Source organism: Cryptotermes secundus, unplaced genomic scaffold (assembly GCF_002891405.2).
Source record: "Cryptotermes secundus unplaced genomic scaffold, Csec_1.0 scaffold995, whole genome shotgun sequence".
Lineage (NCBI taxonomy): Eukaryota > Metazoa > Arthropoda > Insecta > Blattodea > Kalotermitidae > Cryptotermes > Cryptotermes secundus.
The window spans coordinates 6,635-28,374 of NW_019720725.1; the positions used below are offsets into that span (position 1 = coordinate 6,635).

Below are 21,740 nucleotides of genomic sequence, written 5' to 3' on the forward strand. Positions count from 1 at the left end.
GTGACTTGCATTAAGATACCCAGTTCAAAATCTGGCTTTGAAATGATTATTCAGACTGTGGTTTTCCATGGCTTCCCTCAGTATTCCGAATGCATGAATAGTGACTTTGAACAGGTTACATAGCCTTCATTCTGCACCCCTCATCATGGATATATTTTCTTACTTCAGTTCTGTATTGTTGAAATGAAAAAAATATGGCTTGTGCCATTTGAATATAATCTAGAGTTGTATTCACTCACACACGATTAACAGTTCAATGCAAGATAACAAATCATCTTTATTCACACACAAACAAGCAGCTATTATACAAAGTGTTTCTACATAATATTCATACGTACATTCATTCATTCATTCATGGATCTGATCTCTGAGCTACAGTTGGGTAACAGTGTCTGGCTATGAGATTTGAGATTTTCTTGGTGGTGAGAATTTATATTGTTGTCTTCTGGGTTTGATGTTGTGTAGTCTTGTAGGTGGTTACCACTGTTTCAGGGGAACATAATTCCTCCATCCAAAAATACCCTGAAGAAGGAGGCAGAATGTTTGATTCCTCTCTAATTTTGATAATCGCTTACAATGCTACATGCCAGCATCAACAAAGTTATTATATAGAAAGAAATGTCCATTTGCTTTGGAAAATACAAACAACTTACAAAAGTAGAACTCTATATATTTTCTAAGATGGCAAACTGTTATAAAAACTGTGGTCTTGCACATCTCATATATACAGTTTAAATGAGCATCAACTATTTTCCTGCTCAGTTTTAACATATAAATAAATTCATTAGTTTTTGTAGTTGATTTCAGAATCACTTGTGATAAGTTGATTAATAGTCACAGTCTACACTCAACGAACTGCCACTCCGTTTATTGTGACCATTGGTCTCATTGTCCCCCTACTGATCGGTGTGGGTTCATAGTGGTGACGATGTGATGTTTCTTCATAAGGTGCATCATACATGTTGTCTTCATGAATATTTTCATAAATATTGGTATGGTTTGGCATACCGTAAGCATTGCCATCATTTAGTGTTGCGTAGGACATCACAGCTGCATTCTGGTCCTCTTTTCGTACTGCACCTTCAACATTTTCTGTGTTCTTTACTGGCGTTGCTTTTCGTCTGAAAAATAATTTAAAATTTCTGAGTTTGTTAATACAGTCACATTGACTTAACTTTTATATTTCTTGGTTATATCTTGGTAGACATATTTTACTTAAATTTAATTTATCCAAGAATTTTACATGTGCCATATTTCCAGACATAACTATTGCATCTGACTAAATGTTGCAGTCAATAGAAAGCACGTTTGTATTGTATTCAGTAGGTCTTGGTACATATCTTGGCCCTGAGATTGTCTATCATGATTGAGATTTCTCACAGTTTATCTCAGTTCCTCCATTCAGTTGCTGGAATAGTATTTAAAAATAGGCAACAGCCATTTATCTTTCACTTCCCTTCAATTTATTACTCACTAATCATCCTACCATTTTATGCTGTAGAGTCTGAGCTATTAAAAGCATCTGTAAATAAACTATAAGTAAAAAAATGAGATACAAATTACTTACAGTCTCAAGTAGATCAGTCCCACGACAACAAGCAGGAACAGAATCACACCAGCTCCAATACCAATTGACAGCCCCAGGTTCTGTGGCTCATTTTCCTCACCTGTAGTCACTGCAAAACAGAGCTGATTAATTTATTTGCATACTAAGTTCAAAACATTGAGACAAATACTTAAAAACTAAAATTTGCTGCTTTTAAAGGAATAGAAGCAATTAGAAACAAGATATGCATTGTTGATAAGAACAAATTAAGAGTTTAATCCTCTGAAGGAGAGAAGAATTTGAATGTAAAAGTTACAAAGATCTTGAAACCATCATTAGTTTCCAGGCAGGCAACAACATAAATATAAGTAACACTTGCTAGACAAACATTATCATATCATAGTGAGTTATGGACATTAACAAATACTGATGATGAAAGCCTGATATCAGCAGAAATTTGTTCCTAGGGAGGACTGCATGGTACAGCTTTTTGGACTGTAAGATAAATAAAGAAATTATTAGTAAACTGCAAATTTCACGAACAACAGAATTTGTAGAGCAATACAGAAGCTGGGAAGGATATTTTGATAGACTGAGATGTGACAAGATTCGAAAAAGTATTTTAAAACATCAGCTTAAAGGAAAAATGGAGGTTTGGAAGACATACATACATACACATTTGCATACCTCTGAAATGATGGAAGGATTTGGTATCATAATACCTTAAAGAGGTCTCAGTATGCCTAAAATGAAAAGGCTGATGAAGGAGGAGGAGGAGGCCAATCCTTATTTTTGCAGTATTTGCAATCAGTACCATGACTGAGTGAACATTCCACAAAGAAATTTGTATCGGTAACTTACACATTTGGCTTGCAGAAGTCTGCAGAGGGTACGTAAGTTTCTGCTGGTGATACTTACTTTCACACCGAGGTTCCTCTCCAGACCATGTGCCATCCTCCATGCATTTTCTCAAGTATGGCCCTATGCGCTCATAATGGGGCACACAGTGGTACTCCACAGCACTGTTGTATGTTGTGGTCTGGTTCATCACAATCACACGGCCATTTTCTATTGGCCCTGGATGTTTGCAGTCCACATCTATGGGATTATAACCAATCTCAGATTAAATACATTTACAGACTTATGTTGATATGTTTGATTATTGTGAGTAAGTAATAATGAACTGTGAATAGGTTAAAACTGGGAAGGAAGAAGCATTCTTGATAGAACTTTGTGTAATCAGAAAAACTGGCATATATATTCCATATGATTCCCTTGTAAATGTGACATGTGATAGCACTTACCTTAAAATTATGTATTTGGGAATAAAATAACTCAGTCTACGATTTTATTCACATAAGACAGTTGTCATATAAGAATTTTATAAAATTTCATGCACAAAATATTAATTATAATTACTGAGAAGAGTTTTAACCTGAGGTATGTTATTTTAAAAATTATTCTAATTATGTACAGAACAATTAAATATTATTTTGAACCGAATTTGTTATTTGGACTGCAGTGTTGGTGGTAACTTCTTGATAGCTGTGGGTGTATGCCCTTGATAGTGGTTGTAAGGCCAAAACATGTTGGGCTAATAAAAATATGAGTATTATGAGGTGTATTGATGTTATTAAGTGAGAGAATAAACTTACGTCATATATGTGGGAGAGTGAAGTTCTGAGGAAGATGTATGAACCAGTAATTGGGGAAGTTATCTGGAGAGCCAGAACCAACCAAGAATTGAGAGAATCATATAAAACTCCTGATCCGGTAGCAGATATCAACAGAAGAATTTTGGAGTAGTTGGGACATGCAATTAGAATGGATCAAACAAAAGTACGTAAGAAAATATTTGAAAATAATCCAGATGAGAGAAGAAAAGTGAGAAGACCTACATTGAGATGGCTGGAAGATGTAGAGAGATGGATGCCAAAGGAGAGGAGAATGGACATCTGTCAGTAAGGAGGGCTGTAGAGGCAAGGAGTACTTAAGCATACGCTTGTTGCATTTGTATGGTTACTATGCACAATGTTGTGTGTTCGAACATGAAAGAAAGAATGCTTTCTAACTCACATTTGCATACAGGCATTAACCCACTCCAAGTGCCCTTCTTCAGACAGATTCTCGTTGAGTTGCCCACCATGTACTGTCCTCGAGGACATGAGTACTTAGCAATTCCTCCAATGCTTCGGGTCATCACTTGCACTGCCATATCATCATCTTTTTCAGGGTATCCACACAGAACCTCTGAAACAAATTCTCCTGTGACTTGGAAACTGTTCTAAAATGGAACTGAAACTACGTTGAGTGAATGGGAATTGTAACTGACTTCCTCACTATGCAAACAGCCAGGTACTGAGCTAAAGACCCCAACATAAAAACACAGCATTGTTATAATGTGCTGCCTGGTTAGTGCCACTGCATACCTCAGGGAATAGTGATGAAATAGTATGGAGCAGTGGTGAAACGATGATTAGCTGGGAAAAGGCTGAAGAAATTCAAAGTAAAAGCTACCCAGTGGCACTTCATACAACTGAAACGTCACATGAAAATATGCAGGATTGAACCTAAGGCTCTGTGATGGAGTCCCAACTCCAGATTGCTTGAGCTATGTAAGCTATGCAAGAATGAAAGAAATTTAAGACATTTGTTAAATAAAAGAAGTGATCTTAGGCTGTTTTATAAATGATGCAAGAAATGATAAGAATAAAAACAACTAAATAAATAGCAAAGAACACCTGCAGTCCAGTTAGATTTATGATTTTCATAGCAGTGACTATGTATAGCACAGTCTCCTGGGCTTGACAATGTGCAGTCTGGCAGAAGTTTATCAATGCCCTTCTGTAAGTGATGCAATTCCTGGTTACATAATCCTGCTTAGATGCCCAAAGGCATCCAATCACCTGTAAAATGTCGAGTCAGAGACTCCTGAAGTAGTCCTTTGCCCTTTCACTGTGCCCTCACGTCAGGGTCATTATTGGTATACAGTGGGTTAACGATAATCATGTATGGTTGCATTTCTTAGCAGGACTTACCCTTGCACTGTGGTGTTTCGGATGACCAGGTACCATTTTCAAGGCAGAGTCGTCTTCCATGTCCATCTAGTTCATAGTTGGCATCACATTCATAGAGGACAGCTGCTCCATAATATGTAGCATTGGATGCAAGTGCATACTTGCCATGTGCTAGCCTCTCGGGTTCTCTGCAGTCCACATCTGGTTAGAATGAAAGCACAAAGCTTGGAAGTGAATTGGTTCACAAGCAGTCACATGTAATGTGCTCTTGTCAAGCTCAAGTTGGGGCAGCAGATGGATAGTTCCACATATTCTAAACATATGCATTAGATGCAGATAAGTGATCAGTTTAATACTCTTATCTTGGGACAGAACTCCAGTAGCCACTGGAGAGGAGGCTGTCTAGAATAGTTCACCGATATTTTACTGTAATATGGGGAAGGAGGAAAGTATGCAAATTTTGTACATAGTGAGCAAAGTAGAGTTTTGTGAACTGTAACATCTGTAGTGACTGAGAGCCTGATATTCTGCCTCCACCTTCAGGGTGAAAAAGTTAATGAAGCAGGAAACCATCAGAAACATAGTGCTAAATCCTGTCTTCAGCCACTCAGGTCCAGTTGTGTAACGGTCCCACTGCTACGCAACTTATTTAAGGTAACCAACTTTATTAATTTGAAAGCTTAATTGTTCAAAATGGAATGCAGTGAATAAGGGTAGTGAGACATAGGTCAATTCTTGTATGTAAGAGTTAGCGTCTTCCCACGCTTACAACAAGAAACAGGAAGACACCCGTCAAAGGTTTATTAGAGGAAAGTTACGTTGAAGAATAGCTAAAGAAATCCTTTGTGAATTCAATACTTGGCAGTTTGTGCATGCCATAACTTAAAAAGAGTGAAGTTTTTAGGGCCCAAGCGACGCTTAAACATTTGTTAAATTCTGACAGAAATACGTTGGAGTCAAAAATCCTTAAACCCTTGTACAGAGTGGAGGAATATCTAATTAAGATATTCCTATTTTTCAAATATAGCCAATCACTAAAATTTAAGGGTGTGACAGGGCAGAGACGCTGAGGAAACAAGGACTTGAAGGTCCGAGTAGAAATCAGTTGTCGAAGTCAGTCAGAAAGCTGCACTCGTTAGAATTAGACGCAAAAAGTCACACACCGGGCTCCGAATCAATCAGACTCAAGAAGTCACACACCGGGACTCGTTAGACATGAAAGTTACTGATTTGAAGCTGTATTAAAAAGTGGCTAAACAAGTGTTCAATAATATAATTCGTCTAAACTTGATATGTGCTTCTGCAGTTTGTGTTCATTAATTCCTTCTCAGAGTTGTGGCCCGTTCAAGGCTCTGAGATAAAGAGACTCTCAGCTCTACCGAATCAACAAACCTCACCTCCTTATAAATTAAATAACCCTGAGATAAAATTTAGTACAAGAAAGAAGTACCTACAAGTGCGACCAACGTGTGTGGGAGAAGAAGAAGAAGAAGAGAAAAGGAGGTAGAGAGGGACGGTAATAGTTGCCACCCTCATCTGACACCCAGGAATGATCCACAGTTTAAAGTTTTCTATCACCCCAAGTCAATAATTCCATTTAAGATGTTTTCTTTAATTTAGTATTATATAAACATGTCAATGTATGTATTTAAGGCATCTGTGCCTCGGTTTCACATGTTGCATCTTCACTTCGCTTGGCAGCAACTGTTGACATAGAAGTGCATGCAGTAGAGCAAAACTACTTACAGACACACTGGGGCACGTCACCACTCCATTTTCCTGAGTCCTCGCAGGTACTGAGTGGCTCCCCAACCACCTTGTAACCTCTCTCACAGCGATACTTCACCAGTGACCCTATCTTGTATGTAGTAAGTGACATTCCAGAATCTGCTGTTCGGATCAGTGTACGCCCATACACCCGGTCATTGCCCGTCACAGACAGTATACTGTGCTCTGCCAGGACAGGCTCCGGGCATCTGATCTCTGCAAGAGAAAGTTTAACTCATTGACTGTCTGCAGTTATTTACTACATCTGTACCGTAGCAAGGGAAAGCAGCACTGTCCATGGATTTAGATGTTCTCTGTGTTTAGTATCGGAATTTCTATTTCCCTCCAAATCTTATCAGAGTATCCGTGAAAGCTACTGCTTCCATATGGGAATTCCTTTCTGACATTTGTAGGTGTATTTGTATGTTTTCAAAAATTCCAAGATAAATCAGTCGAGAAATTGGAAAAATGAAAAAAAATCAGAGCAATTGGCTCAGGCAATCAATGCTTTGTGTGTTTTAAATTTTTATTTTAAGAATGATAACTTTTCTTTCAATTTTTGAATGATTTTACTTGGCATTTATTTTGTGTTTTAATATCTACTATTATCAAATGTCTATATAAGACAGAGATGATTTTTACTTGTTACTGAATTATATAATATTATCACAACATACTGGTTCATAATAATAATAAATCATGTCTTTATTATTATATCATTTTTTTTTACAGGAAACCTCTGAAACTTTTAGTATAACCCTATCACAGAAAAATGGTTAACTGTTTATTATTATAGTCACTCATTATTTTAAAATATCTAAATAAAATATTATGAAAAATAGAGAGGAGCTTATGGTTTTGGGAATTCCAATTTCTGGTTCCCAAATCCAAAAGATTAATAAGTGCTGGGAAAGGCATACAGATGGATATAAAACAGTGAACTTACCCTCACATCTAGGAGACTCATCACTCCACTGTCCATTCTCTAGACACCGCCTGGAAGCAACACCCACAAGCCGGTAGTTTTTGACACAGCTGTATGTCACTGTACTGCCGAGATATGTGGTACCATTCGTGTAAGTAACAGAGCCATATAGCAGCTGAGTTACCTTGCCACAGTCCACATCTGAAATAGGGTGATTGATTAGGGACTGGTTGGCACTAACTTCCCTGACAAGGAGTGGTCGCTCGGTTGGTATAGTTTGCTTGTGGTGTAAAACCTCGGAGTTTATTTTGGTTGATTAGGTACCGGTAGTGTGTGGAACAGTATCTTGAATGTGGAAAAAGGCAGATATTAGCAGAATAACAGTAACTGAGCTGAGATTTTTAGAAGCATAGAAGTAAACATCAAGGGGGAGGATACAAGAAGTGAAAATATTGGAGAGAATTTAAAGATATATATATATATATAAATTAGTAATAGTAGAAAATGGTTCAGAATGTGGAAACAAAAGGAACATGCCCAAGAGGAAGTTCAGAATGGGAACAACAGATCAGGAAAATGTCATGCAGAAGGAAGATAATATATTTGAGGAGACTGAGGAGGAGCTCTAGGTAGACAGAGGTAGCTGGATGGGCCCGGATATACGATGATCCACATGAAAAGAGAAGTGTCAAATGTCAAAAGAGGAAGAAGAATAATATATTATGTAATTGAAAATATTTCAGGTATATCTTCCCATTCCCGTTTTACCATATCTTATTTATTAATTCAAATTTGTGGTTTTAAAACGTTCTGGTATTTTATGATACCAATGAAAATATCATTTTACCTTCCTATTAGAGTAAAGGAATAAGGTACAAATCAACACAGTTTCCTCGAAACATAAATCTGAAGAAATTAGTTGTAAACTACTCACTTGTTTCTGATTTTAATTAAAACTGGAATATGTCTACAAATTTCATCAAAGACTTGGAATATCAGGTTTCATGATAATTTATTCAGTAATTTCTGAGCTGTTACCTATGCACAGACGAATATGATAGCGCTAATATGCACATTCTTTTCCATGTTTCACTGTGAATGTTCCAAAAATGATTACCTGCTTTGTCTACAACATCTTTGAGTGTGTGCTATATGTTAATTATTTATGGAACAAACGTCCTGTGTGTTCAGCAGGATTTCCAGTATAGCGGTTTTGGTTTCCAGTGTATATTGAATTCAAAGCCCAGTAACTTTCAGTGTTGATGTTGTGAAAAACATTGCTTTCTGATGTTGATGCAAATTCAAAGATCTTTATTTTCTGCATCCTGTTGTGCATCGTGTATCAAAATTATACTTAGGTGCTGTAAACACAACAGTTGATTGTAAACATATATTAAAATGTTTAATATTTGGGTTATTTTATTATTATCACACTGCATGTTTTGGTCTGTCAGGATCAGCTGTTGTTGTGTTGACAGCTCCTAAGCATACCTTCAAACCTCAAAGATGTTTTAGACACAGAATATGGAATGGAGTAGTAAATATAGACACAACATTTCTTGTTGTTTTTGTTGTTATTCTTATTGTTGTTACTTTTATTCTTGTGGTGGAGCTGGTAAATTGTAGGTTTCTGTATTCTGGTACTTTGTAGTTCCACATTTCATAGGAACCTGTTACCTCAATCTGGAAACTTACATTCACAGGTGGGCGTTTCCCCAGACCACTCGCCCTGCATAGTGCATTCGTGTACTGCCACACCCCGTAAAATATAACCCGCCTCACAGTGATATTCAATTGTTGAGTGTATGTTGAAATCATACCCTACAACGTAACTCCCAGCTGGCAGCTCTGGTTCTATACAGGTGATCACTGCAGGCAGAAAAAAAAACTTTCTTTTAAAAACCAGTTGCTTGAGTTTCATTATTTGAAAGAAAACTTAAAGTTATGGGGTTTGAGAAAAAAATTGAAACCTCAAGACTTTGTTTCATGTATCAAAGTCATAAGCCAGAATGAATGTCATATGAACGTAAAAAAAAAAATGTTGAAATCAGAATGACGTTACTGAACAATCTCTCACTAAGAAAGTGGTAATCCTCCTGAATTTTATTCTGGATGTCCTCAGCTTGCATCTCGGCCAGAACACTGATTACCCTGAACCAGATCCTATATGGTTCTGGAGTATCTTGAGGCACCTGCTGAGCTGGTGCCTTAAATTAGACTAGGAGCACTTCCTTCCACATCACTTCCATTTCATTATTCACTGTCATTCAATCATTTGTTGCTGTATATTTTGAGTTACTGGCAGAATAGTTAAGTAAACTGCAAAGCAAGCCTGAGCCTCAAATTCTGTTGCAAAGTACTTGCAGATATTGTAGGGACTGAAGATGAGTATAAATTGATGAAGTTACCAGAAATATTCTCTGGGGGGTGAGTGACTAGGGATTCAGGTCTGTGAAAGTAATACAATGTAATGTCAAGTGAGAGAGACAAACTTATAAAAACTTACAGACACATGCTGGAGTGTCAGCTGACCACTTGCCCTCCCGGGTACACATTTGCTTCTCTGTGCCATCCAACCAGTAATCCTCCTGACAAGAGTACTCGACAAAGCTTCCATATGTTGTTGTTGTGTTCAGGAGTTCATATCGACCACTGTCAATGTTGGGAGGCACACCACAGTCAATGTATTTACATGCTGGGGCCTTGCCTGACCACTCTCCTCCAAGACCACATGAGAGAACCTACAAATGTAGATTCTTTGTTTGAATGACAAGTTTTCCTGTGTACCTGACAGAATCAGGGGAGAGAACATTCTTGAGCGAGAAAATGTTAAAGACATGATAAATTATATCTCACCCTTCACTGATATATGTTCTTTTTGTGTATCCAACAGTTGATCGAAGACAGTATCATAATTTATACCTAACTAGAAGAAGCATCCATTCTTTGTCCATGGTATGGATGCTTTATTTATATATATCAAAGTTTATAATAAATAAACCTTGTTAAAGATGGCCCCACTGATGGTGTCTCAACCTTATTATGGTGGTCAGGTTTGAGTACTCCTAAGACCCTGAGAGCTATGCTGGTGGTAGCATAGCTACTGGTAGGATTGCCCATGCGGTTCAGGTCAAGGGGTACAAGACAGAGGAACAGGGATAACTTGATCCTCGAGATTGGGGGTTGTGTGTGAGGGTAACAACCTCACACCATAAAAACTAAATTGTTCAGAAACCAGACAATCAGCCTCAGATGGATGGACTGGACAGAAATCGACATCAGGAAAGGACCTGAGATGGTTGGTGGATGTACATGATGATCTCCATAAAATGAAAGTGAAAGGATGGGGAGGAAAGGTGAAGAACAGAAAAGAATGGAGGCAGATTGTTCAGGAGGCCTAAGCTCACCCTCAGCTGTAGAGCCGAGGGGAAGGAAGGAATGTTAAGGATGGTATAACACTCAGATATTCCAGTCACTGTTAATTAATATCTGGTCCTCTTATATTTTTTTCCTTAGAAAAAACGCAAAACAAATAAACAATTCCTTGTCTTTGTTATTGGAACTAGAATGAATAATCTGCTATCGCTCATTTTTATGAAACACTATAACCATCAGCCTGGGTGCTCTCATGTTTTTGGCAGAGAAGGTGCAACAGACTTTGTGTGTGCATTTTTCTGTGTTTGTGTACAGGTAGAGGCCTTGCGACGAGTTGATCACCCACCCAAGGAGTCCTACCAAATGTGTAAGATCTAGAAAAACTGAAGTGAACGGAGAAGTTCATGGAGGTAGGCCTAGGCCCACTGGGGCTGTAGTGCCAAGGGGAAAAAAAAGGTGCAACAGAACATAATGATGGAAATGGGTAAAAGAAATATGGCTTCTCAAGATAAATATTGTAACGTGCTATCTTACGGTCATCACGTAGCAATGGCCACAATAGGAAGTTAACAGCCTACAATGAGTCTCTACGGTTATGATGAATACATGGAGAGTTCCCACAGCAACAATGCAATAACAGTAGGCCGTTGCCTGGGGAAAACAAACGTGTTTCGTAGGAGATGAAAGGTAACGAATTGTTCGAAGCATTGCATGACAACAGAAGATTCATTGCATAACAACCGCAGAGGTTATAAAAGCCCTACTTTGACAAGAGAGGAATTAGGAAGGTGGGATCAAATACCTCCACCGTGACCCTGCAAGTTGTAGGAGGTGACGAAAACGGAAGTCTCAAAACTGAGACAGTAGAATATGGTCGAGAGTTCCAAGGGACTCAGACCCGAGGAAGACTGTGCTGGCAAGGACCAGCAGCATATATAAAAGACAGACCCGTCCTCTCGTCAGAGAGGGCACCCCAAAACCACGACCGTAATGATCAAGCAGTAATAAATATCTGGTAATGAGCCCCAGATGGGGCTCAACACCAAGACTTACTGACTGACTGACCATCAGTCGCAATGTGACTTTGACTTTGACTTGAGAAGGGTTAGTTGAAATATAGCAGCCGCCAGAGTAACAGTGAAGTTCCAGCATCCATTGGAGTATTGGGCCAGAAGTCAAGTGACACTGCACGTGATAATAATTGTACTGTGTGTAAGTGTGAGAGTCCAATAAAGATTCGCTAAATCCGAGACACACGTAAAGTTATTTGTCACATGACATACCCAACACGTGACAATATACTACAAGTTTGACCTTAAAATAGAATTCTTAAAGCTATCTGCAAGAAAATATTTAGAAATATACAATAAATTTCATGTAAGCGTACGACGTCTCTGACCTACAAAATATAATGTTGTCTGAATCTCATCTAGAGGGAACTATTTTTCATGATAATATTTATGCATAAATACCAGAAGACATTAAAGTTTACTCTTGTCATTAAAAGAATTAGGAATGAGGATTTTGATGTGGTTCAAATCCTCATTTGCAATTCTTTTAATCGCTTCTTTGCTGCCATACCAGCCTTAGCTATCACACAGGGTTTGCGTAGTACACAGTAATTCCATTACATTATTCTCTCGGCAGTAGGTAACAGGAAATTGATGGAATACCACCAACAGGGAAGTTACATTGATATTAGATATTACAGTCTGTTTTGTTAACATTGCTGGAGACAATTTTGGTAAAATGCAGATGTGTGAAGTCACATTTTATGTTTACATTGCAGTTAGTGTTCAAATTGTGGTCCTTTGGTTGCAGTAACCTGTAGTCTTGTACAAGAGTGCCAATGTTTCAAGGAACATACAGCCTTCATCCTCAGAGTCAAAGTGAATTTATGAGAATGTGGTCAAGTTATTAAGGCAGGGTGACATGAAGGGTGGTCACTCCAGGCCTTTGGAGAGAGGGAGAGGCCTATAGGAATGACAAGCAGAGAATTGTAAGAAAATTATCCTTTTAAGAGTCACTCCAGAGAGAGAAGTGAGGAAATGGCCGTTTTTAAGGGCCACTGCAGAGAGAATTGTGGGAAAGGGGTCTTTTTTAATGGTTTCTGCAGAGAGAAGTGACAAATCAAGCAGAAGCATGGGAAGATGTAAGCACTGATTTTTACACATCCCCACATGTACTGACAGTTGAATACGATGACGATCTCTCACCGGCTGTCCCGACATTATGTAGCCATTTTGACAGGTGTAAGTGGCAGTGGAACCCGCACGGCGTCCAGAAGATTTCACTGAACCCCCATACACTGTTGGTGGGTCCGGACACCAGTCAACTGAAACACAGATTCATAAGTGTGACTACTCAATTCTGAGGAACACTCTGCTGATGTCATTTTGTGTTGCGCATAAAACAGTAACCTTCCCATCGTTTCATGTCCTACATTCGGACAATGTATATGATAGCATATGTTAGGATCAGGATGCCATTTATATTATGGCTGTATCCTAGCATCCTGTTGCAGTTGGTATTAGAATTTTCAGTTTTGTTTATCAGTCCAGCAAGCTGAAACATGTAATGCAGTAACAAATTTTAAAAAGAATTTAATTTTAAATCTTGATATTGTTGCATGGTGGACAATAAACAAACTGAAAATTATTATGAGGGACTTTTGGTAGGAAATACTTTAGCCCGCATTATAATATTCATTATAAACATGTGTGTTTACAGTTTATTTGACAATGCTGCCAGCACCTCACTCTATGTACCATACAATGATAACATGATTAGTGCATGATGAATTGGAGAGAATATGGATGGAAGCGGTTGTAACCTCATTAAAAATACTATCTTTGGCATTTTCCCAGAGAGACTGGGGAAAACAGAGAAAAATGTCATGATATGCGGTGTCTCAGTAGAGATTCATCCCAGTTCCTCTGAACACATCACAAACATTATCACTTGAGCAAGGGCGCCCGCAAAGTGTAGCCAAGCCAGGCATCTGCCCCCTCTCAATATTTTTGAAAATTTAAACTGAAAAAGAAAGGTGGAGGTGTAACCGTTAGCTATAGAAACAATTGTTATTCTTCTGTTTATACCATTTACAGTCTAGAAAGTGGGCCCTTCACTGATTTTTCTTAATCACTCCAGGTAAATGACAGGACAGTACCTTGATTAATCCACAGCCATTGCCTTCAGCATCCTCTGAAATTCATCAGTCTTCCTTCTTATAAGCTATATAGTCTGAGATACAAACAGCATAATAAAATAAACAACAAAAATACGTGGGTGTCATTTTTTGGACACCATAACACTGAAATTACAAATAAGTCGAAATGGTAAATACAAATTTATTCCGTAACTCGCAGGAAGCACGTTATATCTCTGCTATAAAGCCCAACCAGTTAATGCTGTTTATGGAAACAGTCACTGTTTACTGTGAGAATCATACAGAACACACAAATAATATAGAGATTCAGTCTGTACCTCACAGGAAACACATTACGTCTCCGTAACAAAGCCCAACCAGTTAATGTTGTTTATGGAAACAGTCGCTGTTTACTGTGAGAATCATACAGAATACACAAATAATATAGAGACTCAGTCCATACCTCACAGGACACACATTATGTCACCGCTACAAAGCACAACCGATTGTTTGTTTGTTGTGATAAACACAGGAAACATATAAATACAGTTTGTGTGGGCAGATTGCTGAATGTTTTAACACTATAGCAGGTGTGGTATGAGTGCCAATTTTGCTTACAGAGACACTCTGGCTGGTCGTCGCTCCACTGTCCGTCATCCTGACATGTCCGTCTCTCCCGTCCAATCAGAGTGTAGTTTTCATGGCAGGTGTACTCAGCTGAAGCACCATGCGTTGTTCTCCTGTCCTCCAGGTTCACGTATCCATGTTCGAGACCAGGTAAGGGCCCACAGTCCACATCTGCAAATTCATTTCTACTTGTATATATGTATGTTGCTGTATGTTGTGATTGTTAAGAGCTCCATTTTCTAATTTTGTATTGAAAGAATTTACATTTTTGGGTCACTGATTCTGGAACATTCTGCATATCCAAGTGCAAATCAGGATGTTTTCAAAGTGTCGACTGGATTTATGTTGTTTGGGGTGCAGACCTGGCCCCTTTACTCTGAGCTTCCGAAGATTTACGAGCATAAGATAAAACTAGTATTGCATTTTTCTCGATTTTCTTGAATTTCTTTTATTTCCATTTGAATGCAGTTCTTTGAATTTTCATTGTTCAGGACTAAAATGTTTATATATCCTGTCATTGCTGATGTATGTAGGCACCACAATGATTTTTTTCCCAAGAGGGGCAACCCGTTGTCTAGGGATGGAGGGGGGGGGAACCGGGGAGAATTGTTTAAAACTGTAGGTTCCAGGAGTTTAAGATTATTTTTACTGATCGCTCTAGACTAGGCCCATTGAGGATGGATGAATACGTTTCTTAAGACATAACTATAATTCAATATTTGGTACGTTTTCCAATTTTTCAAGTTTATTTTCTTTTTCAAAAATTCCTGGGGCGACCTGGGGGTAGATTTATGGTCATCCCTCCCGCGGCACTCACGCTCCCACAGTTCGCCTCATATCCCACCAATTGCCATTTTCTTGTAGTAGTGCAAAATGGTAGGCAAGTCCAGTGTGGAGATTGAATCCGATGGACCCTACTGCTGCACTTCCATCGCAGCAAGAACTAATTTTCCTGTGAAATCACTGGCACTCTCTTCTGTCATGTAACACTTATATGTAAGCTTACAGTTGTGAACTATCGTAAACATCTAGAGTCCTGTATTCTTGGTTGTGAAGCCGCATAGTCCTGTAGGCGGATACTGACGTTTCGGAGACATCCTGCCTCCAATCCCGAATATGACAATATATTCCTCGAAAACGTCGGTATCCTGCAGGAATACACAGTGTCAAAAACCAGAACAGCCCAATCTGCGCAGTCACCTCCTTGAAAAACCTCAAAACTTATATAAAGAATTATATATTCTAGGACATGACACCGTACGGTCCGGTAGAAGTTTACTGACTCCTCGCAGGTATATATTTCATAGTCGATGATTAAGCCAATCAGGCAACCATGAAGAAACAAATCTGTGCTTGGTTTATTAATCATCACCGAAATGGAGGCAATACGTTCCTCCGAAACGTCGGTAAACTTTTACGGGAATACACGGTATCAAATCCCAGGAGACGATATTGTTTCTGTGAGAAGCTGAAAGATGTCCTTACATTTGCAAGTGGGCGCGCGGCCTGACCAGGAACCATTCTCGGTACAGCTGCGGTTTGCCTCTCCGACGAGCATGTGCCCCTCGGGGCAGTGGTAGCCAATTGTGGCCCCCACGCTGAAGTTGGAACCAGAGATGGTGGTGTTGACTAGCTTGTCGGGGCTGCCGCACGAGGAGGGCGCTGCGAACGGATACAGGTTACACAGGTCTGATTCTCCGTGTCTCCACACACTTGCAAGCCTTAGGTTTTGTTGGTTAAGTCACATTTAAATTGCAGCCGGTTCCCTAATTCTAAACTTGGTTCCCCGAAAATTTGTGTTGGTGGACTCCAGCAAAGAAGGAAAAAATGATGCGCAGACAAATTATGGCGATTTCTTTTTCGAAAACGATTTTAATTAAATATCAGTGATTTATGGATACCATCTCCCCAGATAAAACTACTCAACTGGTATATTAAGAAAAATAGCGATTCGAGTGTTGTGGGCCCAGGCACGAAGAGTTGATTTTTTAAATGATTTGAGCAGTATTGATTAAATTTTAATTGTCTACAAGGCCACTGGATTCGCTTAGTGGGGAGTGGAATCCAACTGGGCCCACTCGGCATGGCGGCCACTGATTGGCCTATTGTAGCCTGCCCCGGGTGATAATGATGATGGAGAATTTGGTGGAATGAATATTGGCAGGGGAAACCGAAGAACTCGGAGAAAACCCGCCCCAGCGCCACTTTGTCCACCACAAATCCCACTTGCCCAGACCCCGGGATTGAACCCGGGCCGCCGCGGTAGGAAGCCAGCGGCTAACGGCTTGAGCTATGGCGCGACCTTAGGGGCAACGGATAGTTACAGATTTTTTTTATGAAATATGCATTTCTGGATAGTAGAAGTGATTCATCAGCATATATGAAACGATTATACAACAATACTTAACGCAACGCACACATGACCTGCCTTGTAGTCTACCGAACAATAAAGGATTTCATTTCCAAGTTAACGTAGCCATAGTTAATCATACGTAAAAAGTTTGCGCAATGTTTCTTCATCGATTTGTTTTATATTTCACTGTTGTGTCATGAAATGTAACAGCGAGAAAGGAAATCCTTGAATCCAGTCTGCAGGAAAACGGCAGAACAGACGTCTCAGTGTTTCGAGACACGCGCATTTAGGGGCAGACACATGTTAACATGGGCATGCGATCGGAACTTGTGGTGCTTGCTGTGATGCTGTCACACTTTCAGTCTCCTTTTCTGTGTTAGGTTTTACGGCTATGTCAATGTATCTTGGTTTTACTCCAATATCGAATGATAGGATGACTTGTGAATGATGAATCGGAAAGGATTTGAAGGGAAACGATCGGTGCCAAATTCAGGTATTATCCAGGTATTCGCTAGGAGGGACTGAGGAAAACCGGCCTCCCTGCCTATACTCGTATCTGAACCGAGTGTGTGCTGAACACAAGTGTAAGCGTTACCACTCTCGGTTTTATAATTTTCATGAAGATTTTTTCTGTAGTTCAGGGTGTGGTTCAGGTGAAGTTCACTATTATAAATACGAAGGAGAGACAGCTTTTGAAAGGTGAATGACTACTCTTGCATCGCGTAGGATAGCCACTCTGATAACCTTGAAAGGGTTGTAGGATGTGGGTGCGGAACTCGCCCGAAAGGAAACAAACGCTTAGAGGCACGAAACTACACAGAATTCATGCTAACAGCATTAGCCCAAATGAGAGGCGTTACGAGCATTCACTTATGAAAGACTGTATCGTGACTGATTCGGTGAAAGTTGGAATGGTTTGTTCAGATCTTGTAAAAACAAAAGAAATGTAACAAATGCGACAGATGAAGGGACACACCCAACTGGATGATGGTATCACGTGATAGCAGACTTCCAGTGTCTGTGTGTGCAGACAGACACTTCTGTAGCTTCTACGTCTATCTTATTATCTTGTCTGTCCTTCATTCTTTCTCTTTATACGAAATGAACACAAAATAATGTTGCTGTTACCCAGAAGACGGATATCATTATCAAAGAATGCAACCTTTACTGACCTACAATCAGCCCTTGTTCAACGCGGGGTATGCGTTCCTCGCAAATTGCAGGTTGGGTACAACCGCGCAGATGTGAAGTACCGTGCGGTGTGAATGCACAACCTGAACACTCAGTTTTGCATATACTGGACTTGTTGTTGACTTATTTAGCGGTAGTTTGAACAGAATAGAATTCATTCCTGACTTAATCTACACAGTTGTGCAATACTGTACACAGCTTAACACCAGGTTCGTGGCATGTGCAGCCTTCAAGGCGTTTACAATTTTTCCCCTTTTCTTTACTATCTACAGTTACTGTTTTTCTTCATCGTTTACCTGTAACTTAGTTTCAGTTATTCCTCTGCATTCCTTAACCACGTGTGTTCTGTTCGTGTTTTCGTTCTGTCACATGTACATAAACATTCTGCGCTTCAATTTTGTCTCTGAACAACTCAAGATTATGCTTTTAGACTATAGGGTCCTTCGTTTCCAACCATAGAACACATCTTCCTTTGTCTATTTCCCTTCTTGACTCTCTATTAGTTTCCAAATTCTCATTTCCATCCATTCTACACCACTGCTTTCATTTCTGATTCACCATTCTTTGTCTCTCCTTGTCCCGCGTTGTTTCATTCCTTTTAAAAAGAAATTAATCTAGTGAACAATTTAGATACCTCGCATTATGTAAGAAAGAAAAAGGTTAACGCTATCTGTGTAACAGGCCATGGAAGCACGTAGGGTTGTGAAACGTCGAGGCTCCCACATCTTCTAGACAGTCGGCTCACAGATGGCGGTGAGTTTCACAGCCTTACGCGCCGGCCGCCCTTTATCTCCAGGAAGATTCCTGGTACTCATTTCTGTTAGTGGCTGGGTCGACCAAGGGCCATAGTGCGCCTGGAATGATTAGGTCACTTGAGAAATCCAATGACCCCATCGGCAATCGAACCCGCGACCTTCCGGCTTGTAGCATATTGCGTCAACTAACTACATTATGACGTGTCCCATTATAATATTAGAATGACTGGTGAAAAATGAATTGTAAAGAATGTGGAAGGAAGCTGTTGTGGCCTGTTTAAAGTACTATTACGGAATTTGTAGGCACTGAGACAAACCTCGGGATAGCCGGCTTCCAGACAGAATTTTCTAACCGTGACTTCCCGAATAGAGAGCAGGGACGCTTTAGGTTCCCTGCCCGGTGCAAGTCCAGTAAACTCCTGCTCACGCGGCTACCCGCTGCGCCGGACCTGCTAACCAGTCGCGTTACCGAACAGGGAGAACACTTACTGTGCTGGCATATCCAGTGGAGGTAATCCAGGTTGCAGCCAACGTCATTCCAGAGCCAGTTGCGCCCTCCATCCAGCACGACGCAGTTCTGTTCTCCGTTGTAATTGTTCGGCTGGTCCTTGCCCCACGCCGGCCTCCCCACCACCTCCCCTGCATCACGAGAAGCAGCGAGCATGAGTATACACATTTCCTCCTGTTCCTTCCAGAGTTCCAACTGTTCGAAGCATGAAGGGAGAGGGAGGGGGGGACAAACATTCTAACGTCGTCACCAGATGCCGGTGGTCAGGTTCATGACTGGACGCTTTACCCCCGAGGAAAGGGCCTCCAGTACCCATTGGATAGGAGACTGGGTTGGTCCCACAGCCCACTGGACTCTGTGGAGCAGAGAAAAATAACTTGCCCCAGACTGGAATCGAACCCTGGCAGCTATACCGACTCAGCTATCTTGACTCATGGGACCCTGCCCTGGCATTTCTTCTGAACACCCTCAGGTTGAAGCGTCAAGTCTGCGCTTTCCATGTGCTCCCCGTCGCTCAGTTCTGCATTTCCAAGTGCGAAGCTATCGTCAGGAGATTGGTACAGCTCATGCGCACTTGTTTCAGCTCGAGCGCTGTGACGCTACGTTTCTAGGACTACACCGCTGCTCACCGTCAACCCATCTCCACGTCCGGGATGTGAACCCCGGCTCTCGCTGCGCTCCGATCCACACCAGCTGCGTTTTGAGGTTAGGTTTGCGTCGCTCCAGCTCCGCCAATAGGAAGCTGGATGTGGCCCCATGCAGACCGTGCACTAGATCGCCCCCGTGCTTCTTGCAGTGGCTTCTCGCCTCCTCGAAAGAACCTCCGCGGCCCACGCTGAACTCATAACAAGTTCGGTCAAACGCTGCTAATTGCACGTCGTCGGCAGCGCCAGAGGGCACGCAGCGGTCGTTCGAGAACTCTGAAACACGAAACGTACCTTCATGTGCGACTGATATGTGGCGTCGTGTAGTCTGGTACAATTTTACCGACATTTCGCAGGAAAATCTGGGCTTAAGGAATTGCGCTCTGGGGTTGTGCCAGCAAATCAAATATATCAATAATCCAGAGAAGCCAATCAAAAATACTTCGAATTATAACAAATGCATCTTGGTATTTAAACAACCAAACGTTACATACAGACCTGAATATACCATACATCAAGGACGTCATCATAGAAAAAAGTACCTCACACCACAACAAACTAGCAAATCACCCAAACGACATCCTACAGCCACTCGTTGAACCGCAGCACAATCGAAGACTCCGAAGACACTGGACAGCTGACCTAAAAGAAAACTAATGAGGAACCTCCCACTGGGGAAGGGACTCACCACGTCATTAAAGAGCATCACAGCTCTTACGCCAGCAAACTAGCTTACAGAATTGTAGATTCTGATTGCTTAATAAATAAATAAATAAAATAGAAATTCGCAGGAACTTCCTTCCTGTGCCCTTTCTTGGTTGTTTATTTCTCGACGCTCTCAGTATCGCAGACTCTATAGCGTCGAGGTGTGTGAATGATGAATAGGAAAGAATCTGAAAGGAAATGTCATCGGCCAGTATATATGCTACAGTTGCCTTGTAAGCGAGCGGGTTGACACAGCGGTCAGGAACCGTACTTGTATTAGGGAGGTGCTCGATCCCCGTTTTGAACGCTATCCCGGCCGTCTTAATCGTGCTTTTTTTTTTTGTAATATTTCTCCGTCCCTCGAGATAAATTGGAGCCGGAACAGTGCCCTGAGTAGACCGTGGTCGCTTCCTTTCGTGTCTTTTCCAGTTCATCATTCATGTGACATCCTATCATTCGACGCCGTATATCGTCGTGAAATGGCCCAGGAATACAGAGCGAATGTTGCCCGTTTGCATAAGGGTAGCTGGCATTCCTACCGTCAGTAGTGAACACCTCCACTTCGCAGACGGATAGGGAGCCTTCCACCCCTACCAGCTGCAGGAACACGTGCTGACCTATTAGCGTTCGCGCACACGTGAACGTCTTGGTGACGCCTTCCTCTGAAACAAAAACGTGTTGAAGGTTATGTGTACAATATATAATTTAGGTTTTCGTGATTTATCCACGTTCCATGTTGAAACTGCTCAGAGGTTTCGGCGTATATTTCAGTTACCATCTTCAGGGTGAATCACTCCAACACACTACGAGGTTAAATCCCAAATGCCGAAGTAACACAGGTCGCGAATGTCTAAGGGCAATAATGTAAGACAATAATAATGATTTAGCTATAAATTCATAGATTCACGTAATAAAAAACATGCTTTAATTTGTTATCTGAGCGTTTATGCGTACTAACCTCGTGCAGTTCATTCTCCTTGATTATATTATCCTGATAATAACGAGTGGAGTGTGAAAATTATGACGCTCGTAATTACGCAATTTTCTCTATAATTGTTACATCCAGTAACAGCCAGAATCCTGAACTAAATTCACCTGTTCAAATTTCATGACCTGAATGCCCGTGCACACAAGAATGAGTGCCCTTTCTTCTCCCGGAATGCAGTCGCTTTCCTTGTT

General features: G+C 40.6%; 1 protein-coding gene across 1 annotated transcript in view; it reads right to left on the reverse strand.

Moving 5' to 3' along the window:
- Positions 1-257: 257 nt before the first annotated feature.
- LOC111872611 (CUB and sushi domain-containing protein 3) overlaps positions 258-21,740 on the reverse strand; it is a 72,624-nt gene continuing 51,141 nt past the window's right edge. Inside the window, exons 6-20 of the mRNA XM_023866685.2 lie at positions 21,101-21,223; positions 19,842-20,132; positions 19,194-19,343; positions 15,891-16,067; positions 14,397-14,576; positions 12,847-12,965; positions 9,762-9,996; positions 8,951-9,124; positions 7,277-7,456; positions 6,310-6,546; positions 4,585-4,764; positions 3,623-3,796; positions 2,465-2,644; positions 1,568-1,676; positions 258-1,121 (exon numbers count right to left, since the gene is read on the reverse strand). Of these exons, the coding sequence (XP_023722453.1) occupies positions 848-1,121; positions 1,568-1,676; positions 2,465-2,644; positions 3,623-3,796; positions 4,585-4,764; positions 6,310-6,546; positions 7,277-7,456; positions 8,951-9,124; positions 9,762-9,996; positions 12,847-12,965; positions 14,397-14,576; positions 15,891-16,067; positions 19,194-19,343; positions 19,842-20,132; positions 21,101-21,223 (2,783 nt within the window). The 3' untranslated portion in view covers positions 258-847. The remainder of the gene's footprint in view (positions 1,122-1,567; positions 1,677-2,464; positions 2,645-3,622; positions 3,797-4,584; positions 4,765-6,309; positions 6,547-7,276; positions 7,457-8,950; positions 9,125-9,761; positions 9,997-12,846; positions 12,966-14,396; positions 14,577-15,890; positions 16,068-19,193; positions 19,344-19,841; positions 20,133-21,100; positions 21,224-21,740) is intronic.